The sequence below is a fragment of the Papilio polytes genome, unplaced genomic scaffold (genome assembly GCF_000836215.1).
Source record: "Papilio polytes unplaced genomic scaffold, Ppol_1.0 DF824047.1, whole genome shotgun sequence".
Lineage (NCBI taxonomy): Eukaryota > Metazoa > Arthropoda > Insecta > Lepidoptera > Papilionidae > Papilio > Papilio polytes.
The window spans coordinates 603,301-630,359 of record NW_013525157.1 but is presented as its reverse complement, the minus strand read 5'-3'; the positions used below and the strand labels follow the sequence as shown (position 1 = coordinate 630,359).

At 34.2% G+C, this 27,059-nt stretch overlaps 1 protein-coding gene across 4 annotated transcripts; it reads right to left on the bottom strand.

Moving 5' to 3' along the window:
* Positions 1 to 2,694: 2,694 nt before the first annotated feature.
* On the bottom strand, positions 2,695 to 26,773 carry LOC106100635 (phosphatidate phosphatase LPIN1). 4 transcript variants are annotated; one of them, XM_013279576.1, is made up of 16 exons: positions 26,661 to 26,772; positions 17,630 to 17,961; positions 14,616 to 14,848; positions 13,640 to 14,122; positions 13,467 to 13,562; positions 12,395 to 12,774; positions 11,253 to 11,391; positions 9,601 to 9,793; positions 8,537 to 8,691; positions 7,160 to 7,395; positions 6,512 to 6,621; positions 6,198 to 6,346; positions 5,492 to 5,630; positions 4,745 to 4,960; positions 4,157 to 4,260; positions 2,695 to 2,882 (listed from the first exon to the last, which is right to left on the bottom strand). In XM_013279576.1, exons 2-16 carry the CDS (start codon positions 17,816 to 17,818, stop codon positions 2,720 to 2,722), a joined length of 2,985 nt encoding a protein of 994 aa, XP_013135030.1. In that variant the 5' UTR covers positions 17,819 to 17,961; positions 26,661 to 26,772; the 3' UTR covers positions 2,695 to 2,719. The 4 variants fall into 4 exon arrangements, with proteins under 4 accessions (XP_013135030.1, XP_013135031.1, XP_013135033.1 ...); XM_013279577.1 differs by lacking the exon at positions 26,661 to 26,772 and adding an exon at positions 22,689 to 22,965; XM_013279578.1 differs by lacking the exon at positions 2,695 to 2,882 and adding an exon at positions 3,360 to 3,762 and having other exon boundaries at positions 26,661 to 26,773.
* Positions 26,774 to 27,059: the final 286 nt, after the last annotated feature.

Genomic DNA, 27,059 nt, shown 5'->3' with positions numbered 1-27,059 from the left:
ACAGTCGAGAAAATTGGCGATGTTCCATGTAAAAGATAGTTGTTTGAATTTTGAGTCAAGGATGCAAAACACTTACCAATTAGACACTTTTAAATTTACCTTTACAAGAAAGAGTTGTCAGTCTAATATCTAATTGCTATTCATTATTATCCCGTCGTTTGTGCTACTCATTGCTAATTGGTTATTTATAAGAAGTGGAGTTTGTCTTGTGGAAAGGAACAAGGCAATTTTTCTGTAAGTGATTTAAGATTTCACACAGCGGATTTCGGCGTCCGTATATAGGGTAGGTTTAAGCTCTAATAAGGCAGACATGACCATTCTTACCATGTCCTGGTGATACATGATATTATTTGTAGAATAAAATAAAACTACAACATTTACGGTATTATTTAATGAATCACAGAAACAATAAATTATTCTCTTTAAAAGATATGATACAAAATTAATTATAAATCATTTAAAACCGATGATCCACAATGAAACTAATCGAAAACCTACATGAATAACAAAATACAAAATTACACACTAATAAAAAAATATCAATTACAATAAGAACTAACACATTTGAGGCTACGCCTCTGTCGAGAATGTGGTTTTGCGTACAACGTGTAGTTTAACATAAAAATAACTTAGCATACATATTGATCACAGTACAAAAATAAAGCATCGCTTCATCGGTCGACGACATCACAGCTTGTAACAGCAAATCATATTACATTTGCAATCTATGGAATAAACAGTCTTTATGAAATTTGTAGTTGAGGTTGATGGGAACTGGATACATATATTTGTAATTTTAGTTGCAAAATATTGGCAAGATGATATTTGAGGGAAAGCTGTGATAACAAGTATGCAATATATCGAATTGGTGTAACCTCATTATAGTGGCACCAACATACTACTGGGATTATCTTTTATGTGAGAAAGTAGTGAATTAAGACAAGTAGCACTGTTGTATAACATATGTAAACTCATCAATGAAATGCAAGGGCAAGGAACAAATGTTACAACCCGCAAGCTGAGATCACATATCACAACATTATTCTGCAAACCAAACAATTATATACGTAATCTGAATGGTATATAGTGAAACGTAAGACAATGTCTAGTAAAGTATAAGGTCATACTAATCTATCGGCCGTATACTGAAACATTAAAATATGCCACTTATGATAGATTAAATATATACTCATTTCATTATTTTGAAATCTATCAAATTGTAAATGAAGCTTACCAAGCGAAGTGTTTGAAGATTCGTTTCAGTATACAGCCATAAGTCATATATTGCATAAGCTAATAATCTAAAGGTAATTGAAACTAATCGATACCGCTTTAGCCTTACAATAGCACCGACGTGGCGCCATAATACAAATTAATTACATTAAATAATAGGAAGTCAATGAGACTTGAAAACTTTTTGAGTAACCATGCACAACAATAACACCAAACACGCGTATTTTCGACAGGTTGTGTCTCGTGTGGCATTTCTTTTATCGTAATATCCAAACAAAGTCTTCAAAAATGTCTTGAAAAATTAAAGTTGTAATATTACAAGTAATTCTAATGATAGTAAATTGAACAATATTTTAGTCATAATAAGTAACAGAATATTTGTCAATGAAGGGTTAATATTGAGCTATCTTTTTGGCTTCAGAACACCGAGCGTTTTAAGATGCAATCGTCAACAAAAGGACGAGTTTGAAAAATTATTTAAATATGTAATAATTATTTTCAAATTATAGATTTTTATGATGTAGATGAAATATAAAATCAAAGATTTAATACGTTGTGTTAACAGTTATTCTAGGATGTCTTCAACTTACACTTTATTAACTAAAGTTCAATTAAATGAGAACTATCATTGTCACAGTCCATTATGTGAGAATAAGTATACACTACTTAGTTAACTTACATAGAAAGCGCAAAATAATTTACGACACTCCTAATTGGTATTTGTCTACATAAGAGATTTAATGAGATATGCGATTACTCAAAATTTAACATACATTTACGATTTGGCATGTGTTTGGTAGCGGTGGGTAGTTGTAAAAAATTCTACTACAAAACTGTGAGTATACATTGAAAAATGTGATTTATTTCTAGATTAACTTGGTGAATATATGCTTTAGGTAGGAATCATCTAATCTAGACTACGTTTTAATATTTGTCATTAATGTGGGTATATGTGAATATTGTGAGTAATAAATCTAACATTTGTCTTAATTGATTGATTGTCTGTTTTGAATTAATCAGTCATTTGTCACTGTCAAGATGGGAATAATTAAGTCAATATTTGTCAGCGTCAATGTGTTCAACAATATTGAGTTGTAGGGTAGTTGAAATTTGCATTAGTGTGCTGACACTACTGCGATTACTACATAGTAGTGTATTATGTTTTGTTTAGAGGTGCGCTGAATTCGGCGCCAAGGTAGTATCCACAATCTTTTGGACAGCAACAAGTCATTCCAAAGGGCCTTCTCTTCAACACTTTATTCTCCACCAGCAGTAAACCTAAATGTTTATTTTTGTCCCAGACAGTAGTTAGAATTAACTAAGGCGAGTTGACTTGGACGCCGAAGTATCCACATCAATCTTTTTGACAGCAACAACTCTGGTTCAAAACGCTTCACCTTCTCTTCAACACTTTATTCTCCACCATACCTACCCCAAAATGTTTATATTTGACTATGTGGGGGGTTGGTGGGGGTAGGGGTGGTATCTAGTGTTTAGGTGCTGCGAGTGCTGCAAGCGCGGCGGGCGGCGGGGGCAGGGCGACCGCGGGCAGGGGGTCGCGCCAGTACACCGCGTGGGAGAACTCGCCACTCGGCTCGCACTGCGCCGGCGGGAACACCTGGTCCACCAGCACCGACATGTGCGAGTACCTGACACAATAGACATTCAATATTAATAAAATACTTCTAATATAGTTCGTCTACGATAGATTAGTTTGATAAATGACGCATATGAAGTATCGAATTAAATTAAATTAATGCCGTACTTAAAAGACAGGTATCGTGGTGTTAAAACAAACACACATAGCAAACAATTATGAACTATTGATACTCGGTTTAAGTAAAACTTAACTTTGTAGGTCATTGTAAACAGTGTTTTTTTTTTAAATTCATAAGTTTAATTATAAGTATGAATCTATTGTTATATTCCAATTTCGATAAGATTTTTTTTAAAAAAAAAGACATGCCTGCTTTTACACAACCCATCCTTACTAAATTGTCAAACTAATCTATCTTATTTAGACAAACTATAAAAACCAATATATATATTATACAAGTGTTTATATATACAAGATTAATTTCCAACACCGAAGTTATATAAATGGTGTAGGTGGCATAGAAGAGAATGTTTACAGTGTTAGCATTAGACAAGACAGAGGAAGGCTGTTTATGTATTTCGCCGTACGAAAGAGACAAACCGATCATAGACCAATGATGGTTCTTTATACCAACACATAAACAGCCTCTGAGAGACAACAGACACACAAAACCGATGACAAGTCGATGATTACTGATCGTTATTAGTGGAAATTATAATCTGCGTTATTTAGTCAGGCTATAATGGATCTATGAGTTCGCGGTGTCGAAGTGACAAGCCCCTATATTCATGCCGTCTTACCGGGCAATGCGGCGCGATCTAATCCAATATAAATAATTAATATAGGAAATATATGGTCGCTAGCTTTTAACAACGTTATGACGTTTCATAGGCGGGAAGAAATCATCGACCATGTCACTTTGCACGTGGTAACTGAAATAGAAACAGCTCACTTATTACATTGTACGTTCCTGAATGTTAGCCACCCACACATGTAACAAGTAAATATACATACATGTACTATAAAACACATTTATTTATACACATATAAGGATTTTTATTTTATAAGGGTGTATAAGTATTGGTTGTGGAATTGCTTGTGAAAATGTATATAAGAGTTGCAAGATTATCCTCTAAGCAAACGACTGGCTAATCTAAGCATAATAAAGAGGTTATTTCTATATTTTATTTAAAAAGCTATTACTGAATAAGAATAAATAAGTAACATGAAAATCTTTCTTAAAATTAGCTAGAGATAATAATTTCTATGATTCCATGTGTAAGTGTGAATTTGTATGGGTTTGTATGGAGATGTATGTGTACTCACGTGGATTGGAATGTCTGCGTGAGCTCGTGTTTCAGCTCGCCCTTGTAGTTGATGGTGAAGATTCTCACGATAGGAATGCCAACAGCTTGGTACGCGCACACGTCCTGATGGAACAAATTATTGTATTTAAAAAAAAATACCTAACTGTTAACTATAGTGAAGCGATTATTGAAGAGAAACCTACAAAACTACGAAACGTTATTGAAGAATTATTAAAAAATATAAAGTTACATAAAATATACAATAAATGTAAAGTACTAACATAAGTGTACAATTTTCATTTGATTTCAAAAGGAAAATATGCAAGTTATCTTAATTACTCAGATTTCTTTTACATAGAACATTTCTGTGCAACACAGATTCAAACATTAAAAAAAAGTTAAAGTATATAATAATTATCAAACTTCATACTAATATTATAAAGGCGAAAGTATATTTGGATGTTTGTTACTAAAAATCTCCAAAACAGCTTATCAATTAAACTCTACACGGATGTAGAATATAACCTCGTAGATGTCATGGGCTATTTTGTTTTCTTTAACGGACAAAGTCACGAGTAAAATCAAGTATGTAAATAGTGCGACTCACATTAACCCTGTTCCCGTAGCCAGCGTAGAAGGGGTTAGAGTTGTGTGGGAAGAGCGCCTTGATGTCAGCGAGGCACTGGATCTTGAACTCCTCGGGCTTCTTCTCGATGACCTCGCGGTGGAAGGCGCGCAGCAGCGACGTGGGGTTCAGCAGCAGCGGCCCGTCCGGCAAGCACACCTCGCCCTGCCGGATAGACCGCAGGTACTCCCGCGTCACCTGATAACATACGAATAATTTTTATTTAATTAACAAAAATCGATCATTTACATATAACAAAAAAAGAATTATTAAAATCGGTCCTAAAAAACATACAGACGAATTGAGTAGGAAGTCGTTCAATTAGTACTGCGCTGTAGGATTAGCGCAACACTAGATTATCGGCGTACACGTCCCATCCCTATCTGACAGCTGTCAAATGTCATTAGACGTATTGAAATAGCGCGCCATCCTGGCGGGATCTTTAGTTCTAAATGTTTTAATATCGCTAGTTACAATTATATAAATTGTTTAAAAATACTAATTTAATAAATTTATGAATAATTTTTTAATCAAAAACCCCTACATTCAGAGTCTATCTAGGCTATATAATTTTGGCGTTGAATAAATTGGACAAAACAGTATGCTAGAAAGAGACAAAAACTGCAAGCCATTAGGAATTAAGCATGATTGTCATTACAACGGGATGTAAACAATAAAATGAAATTATTATAAACAGATATCGAGGTATAATGTGAAGGCGGCGCTCACCCTGGCCTGTCCGATGGCCCTGGCGGAGAGGTAGAGCAGCTGGTAGCCGTTGTTCTTGATCTTGGTGAAGAGCTGCGCCACGCCCGACTGCGCCCAGTCCTTGCCCACCAGCGGGAAGATGTGCCCCAGCACGTCGGACCTACACACAAACATCATGTTTAATTTATATTATGACGCCTCATAATCGAATTAAAAGGTAGTAAAAGTACTATGAATACAAAAAGATACCGATTTCTTTTTATAATACCATATCTTTTCTTTGGCCTTCAGGAGTGGTTAAAAAAATATACCAGTACCATTGATTATTAGTATTTATTAGATAATTGGTAGCGGTAGCCTTGCATCGTTTAAAATGCAACGTGTCAGTGGGTGCGCGTGTACGCATGTACAGTCGCAAAAATGCAAAGTGTTACATTTACAGAAAAATTACTCTGTTCCTTGCAACGAGACCAACTCCGTTTCTTTCAAATAACAATAGGTAGCGGTGAGATACGCAAACAACGGAATGATAAAAACAATTAACTACGTACCACTAACCAATATTTTTCTTAGGCACATTTAAAAACTGCTTTCTATTGTTTTTTTTTCTAAGTTATCGTAACAATGAGTTCAAACGACTGTAGCTTTTAAAACTGCAGGATTCCCCGACTGTAGGTGCACGTGTACGAGTGTGCCGTGTGCCTTGTGACGTGTGTGTCATACTCACTTGGTGATGGTGCCATCGATGTCCGAGATGACAATCTTGTCGTCATGTCGCCAGCGGAAGACGTTGCACTTGCAGCGCGTCGTGCCCTGGTACGCCGTCGTCACACTGAACACCATCTCGTTCATACCCTCACGTAAGTTCAACTTTTTCTGCAAAAAATGTTTTATTATTAAAAAAAAATACTAATAATCATAAAGTACTACTTTCGATGACTCGATCGCCAATTCAATTTATAAATTAGATAAATATGTATACACTATATATTGAGATTATTTTTGCTAGTAAGGTTATAAAAACAAATATAAAAAAATTACAATTTGGTCGGAGGAAAGTCGCAGCGTTTTTCGGAACGTTGAATGACGTCGGGAAGGTTTCTGATGACTCTCTTGTTCCGAATCAGACGAACTTTGCTCCCTTTGGTCATCTGCAACGAAAATAACCACAATAAAACATTATCAATAATTACAAACAGCCATATAAAACAGTTACTCGTATTTCAATGAAAAACATTTACCACAACGCGGTTTGGGGTATCACCGTGATAAATAAAATTATTATTGCATCTACTTTTGTGGATGCAATGTTGGTTTTTTGCACAAAGTACAATTAAAATTTTAATAAGGAAAGTTTCGTAGTACATTTTATTGTAGTTTACTATATGCTAGCTGTTGCTCACTACTTCACTTGCGTGAAATTAGAAAACAATAAGCTTATGTTACTCACTGATAACGTAGCTTTTTAATGGTGAACATAATTTTTAAAGCGGCCTAGTACTTTTTGAGTTATTTCAATGCATAAAAATACACCTAATTCCCCCTTTATAATATTAGTATAGATAGTATAGAAGATATAGATTAGCTTAATAATAAATTTTCACGGAAGACAGAGTATAAAAACGAAACAATACGCGGAAAAGTCAACAATATACATATAAAGTAAAAACAAGCGATTACATTTCTTACCTTTAATATGTGTTTGTTTAGCAATTGGCAACACTTCAGCGACATCCTGAGTGGGAGTCAACTCTATGGATTCGATGACGTCATTAATGTTAGTCTCGTCGGTGTCCCTGTCCTGTTCCTCTGCCGGGGAGTCCACATGGTCCTCATTTATGGTCACTTTCACTTCTTTGGTGTCCGCTGCTTGTGATGCTGTCAGCTCTTTGATTATCTCCTCCTTTGCTGGTGATGGTTCAGTTCTACAGAACAGTTATTTTATAATCAATTTTGTTTTTTTTTATGGATGGATGAATTTGTTAAAAGATATCACCAGAATGGGTCAACTGATTTCGGAGAAATTGGTTGGTTGGTAATTTAATTTCCTGAGATGTAAGTCGACAAGACAAAACTTTGTAGTGTTCATATGCTAACACACAAAAGAACTTACATTAGAAATTCATCGAATGTTATTTATTTTAAGTATGTAATTCAGATTCTAATATTCTGTACTGTCAATTAAGTCGAAACATTTACATAGATAATATCAAAATTAAATGTTAAAAAACATTTCTTTTGTTCTTTGTTTAGTCGATTGATTAAAAATTACGATAATAATTTTTATTTGCATAATCCTTACTTGCAATTTTTACAAACCTAAAAGAACATTATCATTTATGATTTTTCTTTGTTCGACATAAATATTGACGAACCATGACATATAAAAAGTGTCTAGTTTTTGTGTAAACGTTGACAATGCTGTAAAAACTAAAAAAATATGTTCGTATCATGACTAAACATTTGGCATTTGAATTGGAGGACTGCCAGTATCACAAAACTATAAATATTAAAAACCTATACTTTAAATATAACAACACAGATATTTATCATTATTGAAACGTTTTCACTGATGGCAACATTTCAATTACTAAATAGAATTTATAAATAATTTCATTTAAAAAACAATAGACTCCTTGATATAGTGAAATTAAAATTAGAAATAATGTATCTGGAATTATTTGGACTTTGCTAAGATCATGTTTAAAATAAAGGAAGCATTCATACTCCGCTTTTCTTTAATTTTTTCTTTATCTATCCTATCACTTAGAGCGAGACGGAAGATCAAAAAGAGAAGAAAAATCCTCCCCCCCTAGACAAAATGACTTTCGATTAGCGATGTCGCTTGTAGAATCGACAAAATGTGTCAAAAAGCATAATAATGAATACATCACAAGCACGTGACATCAAACGTTATTGTCAGTTCCATACATTTTTGATTTTTCGATCAGTGATAGCGATAATCGAATGTTACTTTGTCTAAGGGGGAAGAAAAGAGAAGGAAGGCATTAAAACGGCCATAATATTATCAGATAACAGTTAAGCTGATAGTCATAGATTTGTTACCTTTTAGCATCAGCGTTGGAGCGGCGCCAGCTCCACCAGGAGTAGGAGCGGGGCTTGGCGCCCGCCTCCGCGCTCTCCCCGCCCGCGCGCGCGCCTCCTTCCACCTCGCCCCCGCCGCCGCCGCCGCCCGCCTTCTCCAGCTCCTCCAAGATACGCTGGATGTGGGAACTCATAGTTGAAGAAAAAAACTGACAAGAGAACCTCAAAGAAGCAGAAGGTATAGATGAAGGAATAATAGATTTTTCTCTATTTTTTTATGCTTTGATGTACTTTGACAGGATTTTTCCCAACCCTCATCCCGCTCTGTCCCCACAAAGGTTCATCTGTCCCACTATTACAAATAATGTGACAGAAGGAACCGTTAAAAAAGAAAATTAGTTCTAACCGTTAGCTCGTTGCAAAAGGTGGGACGGAAGAAACGTTTTTTCTCATCTGTCCCCACGTGGGGACAGAGCAGGGTGACGGTTGGGTATAATCCATGCATTAGGTTAATATAATCTCTTCGACATTATCAGCTATTTTGTCATTTTAAATACTATCACAGGTGTTTGTTATATTCGGGTCGCGTGACAACATCGTGATCTCTTCACTCCATTGATAAAGGTACCACGCGGCAAACACGAGCATGCGGTACAATTAACACATTTTTATAGATTTTAATTGACTGATTTTTTAAACATAAATACAGAGATAACATAGGTCAACGTACTACATTGTTGTATCTATCTATATTAAGAATCAAAGTGAAAGCATCTTTAAAAATTGATTTTAAAGTTGGTTTACGGACGATAATTTTATATGATAACGTCACAAGTTGAATTTTTACTCCTGTGTTGCGTCTCTCTTGCTATTCCTGCGCTCTCCAATGTATTTTTAAAATAAATGTATTAGTAAAACTTGTCCTTATCATTTAAAAGCTGGTACATATTTGACTGTACTGTTCTGAATGTCGTTTTACTATTCGGTCGCTAACAATGTATTATTAGGGAAAATTATTAGGCAAGACTTAAATAATACTGAACTTCAAAGAGATTTATCGTACGTAATGTACCAGTAGGGGTTACCTTGGGCAGGGGTCGTCTGAACGCGAGGAGTGAGAGTATGAGTAGACCAGCACTCCGCCACGGCAGGCGGCGCTCGCCCACGCGCACCTCCAGCCGGCCCTCCGCCAGCAGCGCGTCGCCGCGCACACAGAACTCCTCGAACGTCAGCGAGCGGGACACCGCGCCCTCGCGCAGGTACACGGACACCTGGCCCCTAACACACCCCACATTTAACAAAGGCTTGGAATATGAAACCAGAAAGTGTTAAGATTGAATGTGGATGATTACAAAGAAAAAGGAAGACCGAAGAAAGTATGGATGGATTTTGTGAACGAGGATATGCTTAAGAAAGGGGTGGATTCAGATATGACGGATAGAGATGTATGGAAGAGCAGAACATACTGTGACGACTCTACGTAAAGGATAAGGGCAAGTTGATGATGATGATAGTATTTAGTGGTAATGATAATTTATAATAAACTAGCTTTCGCCCGCGATGCCATCTGCGTAGAATTAAAAAAAAAAAACAAAGGTAGGTAGCCTATGTGTTCTTCTAGACTATCCTCTACATCTGTGTCCAATATCATTGAGATCAGCTCAGCCGTTTTAGCTACAAACTTTAACAAACATCCATCCAGCCCTCTAAACGTACGCATTTATAATATTAGTAAGATAATATCTATTTAAACAATTTGACATTTATAAGGCTGCGATCATGTATTCAAAACTTGTTTGTATTGTCAATTAAATCTACCACGTTTAAAAAAACAAGTGACATCGTTATCCAGTGCAATAAATAAACAAAATATCTTATTTTCTTTGAATTAAACTATAGTTTCCATTAAAGTCACAAATACTTTGTATCTGATTGGTTTGTCTTGTTGACACATAGTTATGTTATCATAAGGAAGCTAATAGTGTTTATTTAGTATAGAAAACATACACAGAAAGACACAAACTTAGAATTATGTAATCATTACACAATTCTGAGTTTTCTTGTTGAAGAATTATATTAACATGGGTTGCATCGATTGTTACACTGCAATAAAATATTGTTTACAATTTGTCCATTTTATTACACTTCAGTAGCGATGACGTCAATTGCAACGTGTGAGAATCACGAATGCACAATTTCACATCAGTGTAATACGATGCATTGCGCTGAGTCATACAACCCGCGTTACTAACGACCCATGTATGACTACCATACGATCTTCGAATTATGTACTTTATATAAATTTATCGATACTAACATTATAAAGAGGAAAGATTTGTATTTTTGTATATATTGACATAACTCAAAAACTACTGAGGCGATTAAAAAAAACTTTACCATTATAAAGCTACGTTATCAGTAAGTAACACGGGCTATATTTTTTTTTTCACGCCGGCTAAGTCGCGAGCAACAGCTAGATGAATACATGCTTACTTTTATCAGTACCATAGTTTTAATTATTCATGAACGATGAAAACACATACGGACCTAATTTTTCTCTTACATTTTAGCCTAATATTATAAATGCGAAAGATTAGATGGATGGATGTTTGTTAGAGTTTGTAGCCTAAACGGTTGGACAGATCTCGATGAAATGTGGTATAGATGTAGAGGATAGTGTGGAAGAACACATAAGACTTTTGTTTTTTAAATTCTATGCCTATTTTTTTTAACTTACTTGCTCAGTATCTTGTCGTCATCATCAGAGTCGATAGCTGGCGGTTCTAGAGAAGTCGGAGACTGCGGCAGTGAAGGTCCATTCCCTGATTCATATTCCTCCTCTGTCGGACCTCCGGTCTGGGGAGCTCCGCCAACAACTGCAAACGACAAACAATTAATCATTTCGACCTATAAATACCAATTATAGGTATTAATGAAAGTTAATGAGATTCATAGCCAAGCATGACTATAAAGTTTGTATCTTGTAATTTCTAGAGCTCTGTTTTATCTAGATACGTTGATACACGTATTTGAAATACAGATACAATGTATCTAAAATACTTTATTTACAAGTATCTTGTGTTTCAAATGTTTCGTCTATGATAGTACATCTGTGGATATCTCTATAAAACAAAATGTACAAAGATACACAGAAGTATTCTTAAGATCGCAGAATTGTTAATAACATTTTCCTTCCTCATAACGATTTCTTATTAATGCATATAATACACTTCCAGGGATGTTTTACTACTGATTGAAAAGGTCGTATTAGGTCATGAACAAGCACATCAAGTTATTAATTAAAACGTTACTAAAATCGAATATAAATTGACATTTAGCAAGGCAGGTGGAGCGACCATTGAACTTTAAATGGCGAAGTCGACTGTTTTTACATGACCCTTAAAGTAACACTTCTCTACAATTACATAAAACAACAACGTAAAAATAAATAGTTAATTATAAATATATCTACATTCATGACCGTTCATGTCTGGATTCAGTTCTTTTTATTTCTTTGATTAAAATAAATATGACGATTTGCTTAAAAAAACACCAATCACAGTTGAATCGCAATTGTTACAACATCCGGTTTACTTTTTAAAAAATAATGAGTCAAATATGACTAAAACACTGATAATCGCTAACATATCCTACTTTTGATAAATACACGGTACTAAATAATTCATTTGACATTAATCACAAAGAAATATTAAAAATATGACTGAATTGTAGATTTCTCAGTAGGTATTTCATTTTCATTTTCCCTCCCGCTATTTAGATTTTCTAGTTTACCTTAATTACTTCGCTTCAAAGACTATGTAGGATAAATCTAACAATGCGATAAAGACCGTTTTACAGTGAATAAAAGTAGTATTTTACCTGAGCGATATCTTTCCGTGTGATGCTTAGGGAAGTAGAGGTCGGGGTCGACTTGTCCGCGATCCAGATCGTCAAGATACACGCCCTCTGTGGTCGCTTCATTCGCGTCTTTAGTTGACATGAAGCGGAACATGCCGCTCAGTACACCTCGTCTCCCGGGCCGCTCTTCATCAGAGCTGAGAGGTTCAGCGTGCGAGGCGGGAGATGCTGGAGAGGCTGGTGATGCAGAGGATTCAGGGGATTCAGCGCATGCTCCTCTTAGTGGTGGCTCGGGAAGTTCCCCCCACCGCCAGGATTGTGACGACTTGTCGCCTGATGTCGCCCTTGACAGTTCCACTTCGGTGTCAGACTGTACTGGCGTGCCGCTCCGTGACCCCTTGCTACACACAACGTATTGTGCGTTATTACAATAATTAACAAAAGAACTTACAGAATACTAACTAATTTTTTGCACGTATTAGCCTTCCTGGTTATATTATTGAAACATTTATGGAGGATTTCCTTAAGTTGTTCATAACTACTTGAAGATAATTTAATTTTAATTATAAATACAAACTTGACAATACCATTTTAAAATTTAATATTTTTTACTTTATATTGATAGTAGATGTTGAAGTAAAGATATATAAAAAGTATCTGTTCATCAAAGGCAATATCCTGATAATTTACATATATTATAGTCATTGTGCAATAAGTGCAAAGTTAGTGCTAAGATAAGAGTATACACAAGCTATAGCTGCTAAAATTATTCAGTTTTTAGAAAAATACCTTTTTACCTAAAATAGCCTAAAACCATTTAAAACAACTTGATTTGAATATTACGTTTCTTGATTATGTAAAGCAACATATTACTTGAATTAGCGCGATAACTACAGTATCAAAGAGAGTATCCAATTACTTGCTTGTACATTATGGTGAGTAGCAAATATTTTCTAAATACATCAAACATACTCAATGATCCAATAGGGATTGAATGAAAGCTTTCCAAATCCAAGTATACCTTTACATAGTTTAAATACAATGTGATAGTGATAGCAAGCGAGGCAAGTGGTTATGATAGAACAATGTTTACGCATGTCTGGAGGCTGCGTGGACCTCGAACGCAGTATCTGACAACGCCAGCGGGATACGGTTGTCTCCATTTAACTTCAAATTCGACATCTCTTCGCTGCAATCAACCCCAATTCAATCAACAAACGCCCAACACAAACTTTAAAAACTTTGTGCCCATGCAAAAAAACTCACCTGAGTGCAGCTGCATTCGCTTCGGTATCACTGAAGAAGTTAATATCGGCGTTATTCTGAATCGATGCGGGCTGAGAGCTGCGCGGCTCCGAACTCGCGAGATCAGATTGACTCGAAACTGAACTTGTCGATGATTTTCTTTGGTGCTTCTTCTTTGTGCTGACCTTCCTCGTTTTCTTCTTCTTCTTTCCGTTGCCGTTCTGCTTTACTTCTTCTTGATTAGCCGGCGCCGCGTCGATAGGACGGAAGTCGTTGTTAGCACTTATCTTTTGTACCACCTGGTTCGCTTCGCTTTGTGCTTCTCCGAGTTTTGTCGCTGCGAATGTCTTAGGCTTTGCGTCAATCCAATCCACTGACACCTCGTCCAAGCCCTCCATTTCAAATAGAGCTTCATTTTCATTGTCATCTTTCTTTTCTTGATCATCTTTGGGTTTAAGCTTACTTAAATTAGGTTTCTGCATAGTTTGTCCATCAGCTGTGTATCTAAACAAATAAAAATAGCAATTTTAAAGAATGTAAGTCTAAATAAATTCTTAATAAACTTTTTAATAGGTCGTTCCCTCAAGTATAGCCCCCGAATAACAATGGGGAAACGTCTCGATATCATCGATTTCGACAAAATGTCACAGTGTTTACACAATTCACATTGTTCATGTAAATTTAAACGCCAGCAGTTGTCGCTGCATGCAATCCGATTCACTTTCTAGTTTCAAGAGCTAAGTAGGAAGTAACGTAATCAATGGCTGTTTTGTCTCATTGAAACAATGAAGCGATCCGTTTTTTTGTCACGATGTCAAGCTAGGTTAAACATATAGCCCTTTAGTAGAGAAGCTTGTTTTCTAATTTAGTTTTTGTAGTAATTTAACTCTGTCAAACTGTTCTGAGAGTATATCCTGGGTAGCACATACGCCTGAGTTTAATATGTACAAGGCTGTAAGCGCTTAGGCTAATCTTTTTCGACTCTTGAATATCTTACCTTCGCTTCGTGTAGTCGGAGGCCTGTCCGTGGTCAGGCTCGACAGCAGAGAGCGAGTTCCTGCGGCGAGGCTCGTAGAGGTCGTCAAAGCGCGAAGCTGGTATGGGTGAGGTGGCGAGGTGCGCTGAACACTCCGCCTCATCTTCTCCAACCTCTTCCACAAAGAATGCCTCGCCAGATTCACCGAGCTTCATGTGTATGTTCAGTTGTTCACCGTTTAATTCTAAATCGACCTGCGAAAAATAACCACACATTGCATTATAATTGATACTGAAAAGAGTGCATCCGGAGAAATATTTGAGTTCAACCAGTTTTACTAAATCAAAATACAATCTATGGACACACAGATTTATAAAAAATTGCAAAACATTTACAAGGCAGGCGAGATTTAAAATTATTTTTAATCATCTATGAATGTTGTAAAATTATTTATGTTACAACATTCATAGATGTTTTATCAAATTCAAGTTTAAAAAAGTTTCATTAATAATAATATTGTGCACTTAAGAAAGGAGAAGAAACGCTGGACTAAAAAAACAAGATGAGAAATATTTGTGCCAATTTTTTTAGGCATCGTTCCAATTTGCTCGTCGCGAAGTATTGGACGCAGTTTTGCTATTCCGTTTTGGCAATCGTTTTCGCGCCAAAAGTTAGTACAATACATCTAATTACATAGAGTCTACAACCTTGGCATCTAAAATTTTAAGCTACAAAAAAAAACATAAATACATTTGCATTTATAAACAAACTTGTAAACACCTATACGAATATTTCTCCTTTTACCTTCTACTTTCTGTAGCTAAATCTAAGCGACATAGATTAAATAAAATAGAAATGTGTATTACTTAAACCAGACTCCAAGTTAGCAAGATAACTCTTTCACTTGAGAACATTCTAGACACGTATGGTTCCGGCGATGCGTATCGTCTCCATTTCGCCTAGTCTCAGATCCTATCTCGTACGCCATATTACGTACACGTCGGAATGCTTAATATCGCAATCGGTTACACACGCTTCATTTATATGTATGTGTGCAATTTACGAAATCGATAATCTCGTCTCGTCGACATCTTTTAGCTATCGACATATTTCAACTACGGAAAGCAAGTTATAGTATTTCTATACTTTTAGTTTTACATATTTCTGCTATTAGAACAAATGTTTATGACAATAATTTCTTGTTGCCGAGGGACGATTTACTTATATTGTTCATTCACATTGGCATTCGAATCAAGGATTTATTTAAGAGTACTCAAACTAAACAAACCTGCCTCATTACTTAACATTGATAAGGTTTATTTAATTTAATTGATGTACTTTTAACTGAATTGTTTGAAGCGTTTAGAATCGGCCAATTCGATCAGAAAATTAATGTTTGCAAAAATCCACGTCCCCGACAAAGCGACGCGACGGCGCGCCCTCGTGAGGTCGGTTCCTGGTCTATTTATATGTATGTCGGACATTGACAATGAATGCCCGTCGTCAAATTATTTGCTGTAGATAGTTTCACTGTTTTACATATTATTTTAAAAGACTTTATGGTGATATAACAATATATTATTAAGGTATGGAGTTATCAAAATCTTCCATTTTACACGTGCCTACTAACGTGACCATTTATAAACCCTATTATTCAGAAATTGAATTGTAGCATGATAATGCAAAAAATATATAAATGTATAAATTAAATAAATTCAACGTTTGAACCGCCTTTGTCATTTTATCACATCTGTGTGAATTTTACTAATATCTTTATTAACAAAGAGAACGATCACTGAACCTTTCCTGTATATGTAAGATAAAGCCAAATTGATACATTAAATTTACAATTTGTAAAGAGACAATAACATTTACCCGAAAGAATTAGTATGTAATTCTCATCAAAGGTTATTCACAGACAAAGATTGCAATCATAAACAGACTTTTATGAAAACATCAAATTAATTAACAACGTCATATTCTGACTAACAGCAAAGTTATTATAAAGTCAATTTTTGTATTAGATTTAAAGATAATAACTTTATAAAACGGTAAATAAATACATTGGGTCAATGAGCGTGTAACCTTAATGTGTGGTCGGAAGTAAAGACAATGCATCTTTTCTTAATCCATTATTCATCAGCACTTATCTGGAAACAAGTGAATGTGATCCCATCACCAACTTTAATATAAAGATGTGATGTGATGTCTTATTTAATTATCAGGTATTTCAATATTTCGCCGTTGTGTTTCTAAATGTATTAGTAATTAAAATATACCGAGTTTATGAAACATTTATAACTAGTCGGATTCAATAGAAATTAAATTAAAATAAATGAGTTTTAACGCAGTGATTACAAATTAAATCTTATTCTTCATATAAAAATTTAATCTATACTAATGTTATAAAGAGGAATTATTTGTATTTTTGGATTTATGTCTGTATTGAAATAAATCAAAAACTACTGGTCCAATTTCAAAAACTCTTTCACCAATATAAAGCTACGTTACCAGAAAGTAGCATAGATTATATTATTTTTTAAATATGCGCGGACGAAGTTGCGAGCAACAGGTATTTTAAATATGGACGTAAACGTACTTTTTGTCTACGAACAAAAAACGTGTAATACAAATAAAGTTTTTTACAATAACTATAAATCTTCTCTCGCTGATGATTACGTAACACTTAGCATTACTTGAGTGTATACGACAAAGATATGTGAACAGTTCATTAGCGGCGAATGGCAACCTGTTTTTATTGCACGTTAATCAGTGGACAGTGATGTATGAAACATATGCAAAAAGTGTATATACCAATCTTTTTTTTGCCGACCTAACGATCGTTTCTAAGTCGTTATTATTTTCAAAAGCTCTAATAACCAGATATCTGCTTTTATTTTTGCAAAATGTATCCGGTTTTCAATACGATCGAATCTATGGAACGGATTTTCAGCATATCCATGGTTACTTTACCCTCCTGTCCTGTAAAAAGGGTCTTCGTAGGATCTAGTTCTAAGTTAAACAGATATACTTACGACTTTAAACCTGGATCGCAGCACCCCCAGCTTGCCGAAGCGCACGTGGAATGGGGAGCAAGTGAAGCTGCCATCGGGCTGCTCCACAACCACGACATCGATGGCGCCCGTCAGCGTCGCGCTGTTTATCTCGTTGTAGAAATCGCGGAAGTTCGCAATGAACTTACCGATATAGTTCATAGAATACATGGCGCTGATTGTCTACACTCGCATACACAATAAACAATCTACCACTATCACTTAAATTACACTCAAATACAATGTTTCTTTTTGTCCGTCTCACCGATTACCCCATAATGTATGCTTGCTTGAAGTTGAAGATATTAAAACTCCTGAAACAAAGAAATTACTATGTAAAGCATGAGTTGCAAATATTCGTATTATTTTCGCTTATAGATAAGTTTCTGCATAATTTGACGATAATATGGCAATGGTGGTCCTACAAGATTAGGTAACTTAAAAATATCACTAGAAAGCAAGAATTGATTTAAAAAAATATTCCTACAGCGATCTTTATCTATCTGTATTTTGTTAAATGTGCCAGCTTATATAAATTACATTAAAATTCCTATACAAAACATACATTAAACCTTATCTAAAATAGGCGATAACAGGCTTATCGAAAATTCTTAACTAATCAATTACAATTTTATATTTAAAAATATTTATGTAATGAAATCTTTATCAAATAGTTATAAATTGTTATCTGTCATGACCGTATCACGGAATAAGGTCAATATTTCCTGCGAGACGTAACGAATTACGCACAAAGATTTGATAACAGAATAATGTACGTTATGTTGCTTGCGCGTTTTCCTAAACACTATAAAATTGATAACAAAACATCATATTCAACACGTAGTAAATACTTTGTTAAAGATCTTTGCCATACCTATTTTTTTGTGAGGCACTGGCCCAATAAATTACTCCACAGTTGCTCAATAATGTTATGTGGTATTGCATAAAAGTTACATTTTTTTCTACACTTTTAACTATTATTTTATGTGGTTTGTACTGTTATGGCGTTATCAATTATTGAATAAAATTAAATATAGATAAAAGTATGAGACCATACCAGTACTATTTATAAGCATGGCCTACTTTACCTATTTTATCAAAAATGTCAGAAATATACAACAATAAAAAATTTCAGACAACCTTAACAAAGTTCATTATCGCGGTAGTCGTAGTGCAGTTATAACTTGCAGTTCGGTCATGGACGCAATGCAATATCTGCGAGCAATATAATCTCTCGGTTAACATACGACTGTAAAATGTGCGTCCAATGCTCCAAATTCTTTGTGTGACATCCCACTTGCTTAAGAGCGCGCGCACACCTTTGAATAAACTAACGCACAACTGTTTAGTAGCGCTTTGATTCCTATGAGCATATCATATATGAAGATGCGCACACTACTCGACTTTTATTTGTGCAAATAAATAGTTGAAATTGCTGCGAAACAATCGACAACAGCACAACAGGTGCGATAGTTTAATCAAAGATGTGAGCCCGCTCTAAAAAAATATTAACACCTGAAACTACCGTTGTAAAGTGCTTTCAAAATAATTATAATCAGATTTTTACACCATCTGTTCAATGTATCACTTATTTCCCCTTCGACGTATACCAAAACTATTTAAAATATTTCCAAACAAATCACTGGCGAGGAATGGAGTCGAGTCATTGCACTCGGCGTATCAGGCAACATATACAGGATGTTGTTACACAACGTTGCACGCATCGTGCGAGATGCAACCGCGAATAGCACTCGACTGCCGACCCCGACGTAAAAACCTCAATTAGTAATGAAACTATCGTGCGCACATCGTTCAAATTGAGGTTATACTGACTGAAATCATAGTTGTAGTGGCGTTGGAATTAATTACAACTGCAATTGAACGCAACTTGATTACAAATCAGCGCATACATTCCCTTCAAATTAGACAACGGTAACTAAATTAAAAAAGGTATCACAGAGTTGTAAAAATTGCAACATGTTGGTTTGGGAACTTTCTTTAAATATAAGCAAAAATATTGAATGCATAGATACAATAGATATGTAAATGTGTGAATATCATTTGTAAAAGCACGTGGCAGAGACATGCGTGCCGATTGTCGCGAAAAGCGGACTCTGCCCCCGCAGCGCCGCCGGTCTCGACAGGAATACGTGTAACTCGGGTAATGACTAATTGACAAGAATAGCTAACAGATAAGTTCTATATACTTTTTATACAATTACCTGTTACGACTCATAGGTATTGAAAACAATATAACAATCGAAATGCATGATGTAACAGGCTGTAAGTGAATGAAGTCGACGTCTTCATTAGCATTGCAATAAAATGCAAGAAAGTACAGGTGTCGTTAGATAGTCACAAAAAAAAACATACAGACGAATTGAGTACCTCCTTCTTTTAGGAAGTCGGTCAAAAAATGCACGACTTCTCGATAGCTGTTTCTATAAACAGTACCCAGATACCGCGTGGAAATGACGTCTATCAAGGTGTGAAAGGAAATCATAATCGATGCATAATATATATGCATATTTTACTGCAAAACATCGGTCTTCATTCACAAGAGAGTTGGGAAGGGCAGGTGTCCCTGGCACATGCGTCAAACGCTTCAAGTGCCAAATTTTATTTTAGTCTCCAAGGATTTCAAGTTCAATGTGTTATGTGTCAGAGATCAAACAAAATATACAAGAACACAATACAACATACTATACTATCGTTTGCTCATTACCGGTAGAAATAGATTAGAACATGACTTAAAATTAAGGCAAAAATCAGAAACTGTCTTAAAACTAGTTTTATTATATATTTTTTTTTGGTTCATTTTACATTAGCTTTAGTAGAGATGCTGAATACAGAAAACATAATGGTTTTCAGAAAAAAAAATTTTTAGAGATAAAAATGTCTAGCAGTTGCCATTGGACGACTAAGTTGACCTTCACTTCATAATTCACGTAAAAAAACGACCCACATTTTATTGGGTTGTGGCCAAATGATTTAAAGAATTTACCAATTAAATAAATATTCGCGAACCTCCCTCGTAGACTGGTATCGTAATGTATCGAGATAAGGGTTTTATAAACGATACTATGTAAAAAAAGGTGCCCGGACATATTTTTTCAGCTAATTAGGCTGTGAAAATACGTTAACCAACTTTCATTCGATACCAATACGGAATCATATTAGGTTATAAATAAAAAATTGAATTAAAATAAGGTCTTTTATAGTTCAGACAAATAAGGGTCAAACCATGTGCGATTCTAAATCAACGATGTGCCACAAAGACGTGTATGAACCGTCCGACTACTGTTTCTTTGTTGTGAACAAATAACATAAATCGACCAGCCGACGTGTCAACCGAATGATAACAACATTGTAGCCTTGAAGGTGTCGACTACACGCATATTACAAAACCGACCGTTGCGCCGATTTAATCTCGAACGTTAGTATTTACAAATTTTATGTGTTCTAGAAACATTACTCAAATAATCTCGTTAACCGCGGGTCTCCACCTTCGGCTGCCAACAGCTGTATCAAAACATAATGTTATCTCTGTTTTTTCAAAGACAATGAAAGGGATACAAAAATATTTCTGTACAGGTGCACAATAGAAACCCACGGTAAAGAGAAAAACAAATCAATGTATAATCAGAGAAGAGTTATGTTTCGTCGATTACAAAGTTGTATTGTGTGCAAAGAAAGATACAGACATGAATGATGTTTTTGTTATTTGAACAATAATATTGTAATAGGAAAATGTCATTTATCCCAAACAAAATCCAATAACGTCAGAAGATGAATAGCTGGGTAATTACTTATTCATGACACCTAAGGTTGGGAAGTCGTATAAGCTTTAATATACATTTAACCTAACCTAGCTAGCAATGGGATTGTAATGATCGATGTATAAGGACAGAGCCGGATGCAATTGCTCGTAGGCATCTCATTACTGTGCACTTCGGCCTAATGATATAAACATACAATATCTCGTGTAGATGATTAATATAATTGAATATGAATTGCTCTATGCGTGTCGCTATTATTCAAATATCAAAACTAAATATTTTCAAATAGAATAAATTATCATATCAGAGATACAGCACAGAACGTCTACTCTTTGTTTCTATATAATGGAAAACACGATGACTGCGTTTTGATTAATGTTTGATATTTACTAAGAGAAACTATTAGTAACGAGATAGTAACAATACGAGATGTAGTTATTGTTCACAGAAAAATTACGTTACGTAGATTTTTCAGTTGTAATATAAAAAAATTTTACTTAGCGTAAGTATATGTTAAGTACATGCTAACATGATTATAGCAATACAATATTAAATCACGGTTATACAATGTATAATATCAACCTAATACTAATTGAATTAGAATCCATAACAGAATCAAGTTACACAACGAAATTATTAATTAAATTATTTATAGAACAGCGTAAAGATATTTCTCATTATTTATTCTGGGTTTCCTAATCACGTAAGAGCAATCAAAGTCATAAAAGGCAAGTACCTACATTTCTTACATGCCATTCAAGTGTTAGTTGGAAATGCGCCATCATTTGATTCATTTGTCAGTAATAACAAAAACAAATGACGTACGACTATGGTGTTTATCTATTTTCTTGTTTATTTGCTGCACAATAATTTCCACCGCGCACTTAACATGGTGCGTGTTAAGTCACCGAAAACAATAAATATTTACTGTACAAAGTCATAAAACATGTTGTTTTCAAATAGGAAATAAATGTAAAAAATACACAATGTATAAATAAATATACAAGATGCATATTATAATGATGTATCGGTTCATTCTTGAGGCAGGACCAAATATGCTAAGTGAAATGAGGATAGATTATCTTAAACTAACTTTTTAAAATTAAACCAAGTTAGTAATGATCTTTTATTTTAATTAGAGTATGTCACATGAAACATGCATTAAAATAGTGTTAAAAATCGCAAGTAATTAATCGATCATAATCCATACAACGTTAAGCAGAGAGTATTGTATTAAAACATATGTGAAGAAAGTTACATACCCAGAAAACAATAATCAATGTTGATCACTTAACACAAAGTACAACAACAGTCAGTCAGGTAAAACCGTTGTGGATTAAAATCGTTTTTAATGTCGTGAAGTGCAAACAGTCATAAGGTAAAAAAGTTTTGTTTCCAATTAATTCTTCGTTGGGTAAAAAACTTCGCGGTGCAAATGAAAGACGCGTGATTACTGTACTGAATACGTTACTATACTGGCGCGATCTCGTACTCAGTTGTTGCGACAGATTATCGAGTGACGTTCGAGTTTACACACCCACAAAACGACCGAACGTTCAACGTGGTAGTGGTATCGTCGCGACTGCTACGGCCGCGGAGTGGCGTGATGTCGCACCACCTCGTTGCGAAAGTGCGTTCGGCATAAGGAAGTGGTTGTTGCGTTTACAAAACGAATTATTAACATAACATGTGACCCGATAACAGCTGACACACTGCGCATATTACCATCGGTCAACACTGATAAATGTTTTTTTTTAATCGCGTTATATACTAATTTAAATTATTACAAGTAAATTATCGAGAGTGCGTTATGTAACATAATAAAGTTTAGCTAGTACATTGATATTCATTTTAGTAAGGTCTCTTGCCTTTAGGGATTTTTTTAAAAATTCTGGCCCCACATCGCATATTACATATCAAGAACAAAGACAATTTAAAAACAAATAACGCTACCATTGATGAAGATTATATTATGATGAACAGGTCATAATATTTTCCTTCCACTCAACAAGGCCTATATACAAGACCTCTGACATTTTAGACATCGTTTCGAGATTTCTTAAGCAACTCATACAGTTTCAATGTGAAACATCCAGTTATACCGCGAACATGACATTAAAAAATAATAGCGTGTCTAAATTTACAATTAGGTAAGCATTTTCATTGACGATAGCATTGAATGAATGCTTTACAAAAAAAACTAGTGTTCGTAGAATAAATATTAAGCAACTAAGTATTAAGGATAAGTGTGACCATTAAATTGCATGGTCGCGAATCAACCCCTTATTCCCTAAGCGTAAAAAATTACAGTAGTTTTTATTTTTGTAGATATACTTTTAATGAATACTTATTACTTAGAAGTACCCAAGAAGGAAGCGTACATGTTACGGAAGTTAACTTTTGTCCGTGAATAAAAATAGTAAAGTTTACGCGAATTATTCGGCTTCATTGTATATTCTAAACATTTACAAATACATATATGTATTTTTGTTGCTAACCTTTACGACTTAAATTTTATATCCAAATCTAAATGTCACTAAACCAGTCCTTCAATTTAAAGATTAATTTGCTTTACAAATAGTATTTATACGAAATTAAATACGTGTTAGTATATATGCACAGCCGCCTTATTTGTCTGCCGATGGGTGTGTCGTGACGTAGCCTGTTGCGTATTATTTAAGACATCAAGGTTACTCTTAAATTACCAATGCACAGACAACGAAATGCTTTGAACCGTAAAACGATTAACTAAAGGTCACAATTGCCTAGGCATCTGCGTCGAAAGCTAGATGCGTGTGCGCGTAAACAAATGTTATCGTCCCGATGGCCTTCTATTAATGCGCATTCTTACGATAACATTTGAATGCGGAATTATCGGAAAATATATTTCATTTAAAAACAAAATTTGAATATTAATATTTTTTTTTGATAAATAGAGGAACTTAATTAAAGTGTGTCAGGAAGTAAAGAGAAAACCTAGTTCAGTGAAAGCTGGAATTACTCCACCGACAAGTCGGAAGGTTTTAAATAATCATGATTATTTATTATTCTTATATTGATTAGATCATATACCTTAATAACACTTCATTTTTATTTTATATACAACACTTTATACTATGCATATTTACACGTTTTTATGCATTTGCGAAAACAATGAGAAATTACTGGTGTTTTTTAACTGCATCAAATAAATTTAGCCTTCTTGAAAATTCTGAGAATATTCAATAATACCTAATTACAACGTGACTGAAATGATCTAGGCGAATTTATATTATTCTTGGTAATAAAAAAAAGTAACATTAAAAAACAACTTGATAAATTACACAGATAAGATGTAAGTAATCTGAAATTCAAATTGTAGTACAATTTATTGTTCTGTTGTTTATCTATTTGCTCATAGAAAATACATTGTACTACAGATAATATAATACTACACTAATATAATACTGTACTATTAAAAAAGATTATGTTTGGTACCTGACAGTACATAATACAATGTGTTGAAGATAGTTATTAAAAAATCCTTACTTTTTTACATCATACTTAATATTATAAATGCGAAAGTTTTGATGGATCAATGGTTGAATGGATAGATGGATGTTTGTTAGAGTTTGTAGCCTAAACGGCTGAACAGATTTTGATGAAATTTGGTACAGATGTAGACAATAGTTTGGAGGAAAACATAGGATACTCACTTTTGTTTTTTTCCAATTCCACGTGGACGGAGTCGCGGAAAAAAGCTAGTTTCTATTAAATATATTGCATAACAATATTAAAAAGATACAACATAAATAGATTTATTCTATGCTAACAATAGACACAGAGTATAAGGTCAGCTGCCAATTTACCACAAACTTACAAACCCAAGTATTATTGTAGATGAATTTACATAGATGTATACTGACCAAACTGGTCTATGTAGTTCACACTGATATCCTCTCTCTGTGTAAATATTTTCAATGTCAAATGATAACAAATGTGATACAAATCTATGCATGTATTGTTAACCAGGAAGTTTGGTGATTAAGTTGTAAAGATAAGCATATTTCTAATACAAAGGAAAATGTATTAAAAACCAAGAACCAAATAAAATGTAGGCTTATCTTGTCTGCATGGGAGGTATTATTGAATTTCTTGTTACATAAAGGCAATGCATAAGTATGTTAACTACAATTACGCCCGTGTGAAATTAGAAAATAGTACAAAATATAACCTATGTAACTCACTGAAAACATAGCTTTTTAATGGTAAAAGAATTTTTAAAATCGGCCCAGTAGTTTTGGCGTGAACCAAAAACATACGAAAATCTAATATATACAAATGCAAAAGTTAGGATGAATGAATGGAGGTTTGTTAAAATTTTTAACCTAAATTGCTGAATGGATCTTACAAAATTTGATGTATATGTCGAACATAATCTGGAAGAACAGATAGACTTTTGTTATATTTTCATTATATTTGGACGGAGTCTTGGACAAAAGCTAGTATAGTTTAAAAAGTAAACACACATAAACAATACTTAATTTTGATATTGAAAAAAAATATACATCTTGACTGTCTTGTCTTCTACCTCAATAAGTTTGCTGTTATAGGATAATTATTTTAATGATTACTTTTTTAATATCTACATTTAATTAATCTATCACATGACCATGTTATTTGTTATGCAGGTTGCTTTGTGTCATGTCTAACAAGAGAAAGTATAAAATTAAACATTAACTAGAACATTCTTGCATTCACTAACAATTTTTTTGTACTTCTTTTTGTACACTTGTAGTGAGGTCTGTGCCCCAGTTTTAATGCCTGACCTTGCTCAATAATGATTTTTTTAAACAATTACGGGTACATGTTATAATAAATATAATTTGCTCAAAAACTTTTGAATGTGAATGAAGAAAGTAGGTTTAAAATTGTTTTTGTTTACTCACAAAATCAATTTTTATTTAGAAAAATTCTATATACAAGGCTAACCTATAACAAAATCACTGATATACTACTATAACAGACAAATTAAAAATACGACATATTTTCTTTACTTGCGAAAATGAAAAACTGATTGCTGAAAACATAACAAAGAAAATGTTTTTTTTTCATTCGCTTCAAATTTGTATAGGTATAGATATATATTTAGGTATACATAAACTGTAATAAATAAGAGTAATATAAAAGCATTACTGACCTATAAATATAAATCATAGAATTTCGTAAATTATTTTGAAAAAACAAATACTTACAATATCCCAAAGGCTTCTTGTCTCTTATAACTGTAGCTAATGTTTAATAGATACTTTTTTAATATACTAATTAAAATTCACTGATAGTTAGCTTTTGATTCCTATTATTTTAAATTAAATAACATCAAAATACTATAAAACAGACAAAGCACTCATGGAATTACTACATGAATGTCAAAGTAAACGTCATTTCGGTTTTGATTTTGATCCGGTAGCGCATTTGCGTTTGTCCACTGATCCCTAAAATTGGATAGGTCATTGCTTACAAATACCAGCTATTACTTTAGTCCGATTTAACGTTTCCTTTGAAGTTCCTGTCAGTTAACTTTATAGGTATTTATTATTAATTCAAATACTGACCATCGCCACCAACCACAACCGTCAGCGCTAAAATGGAAA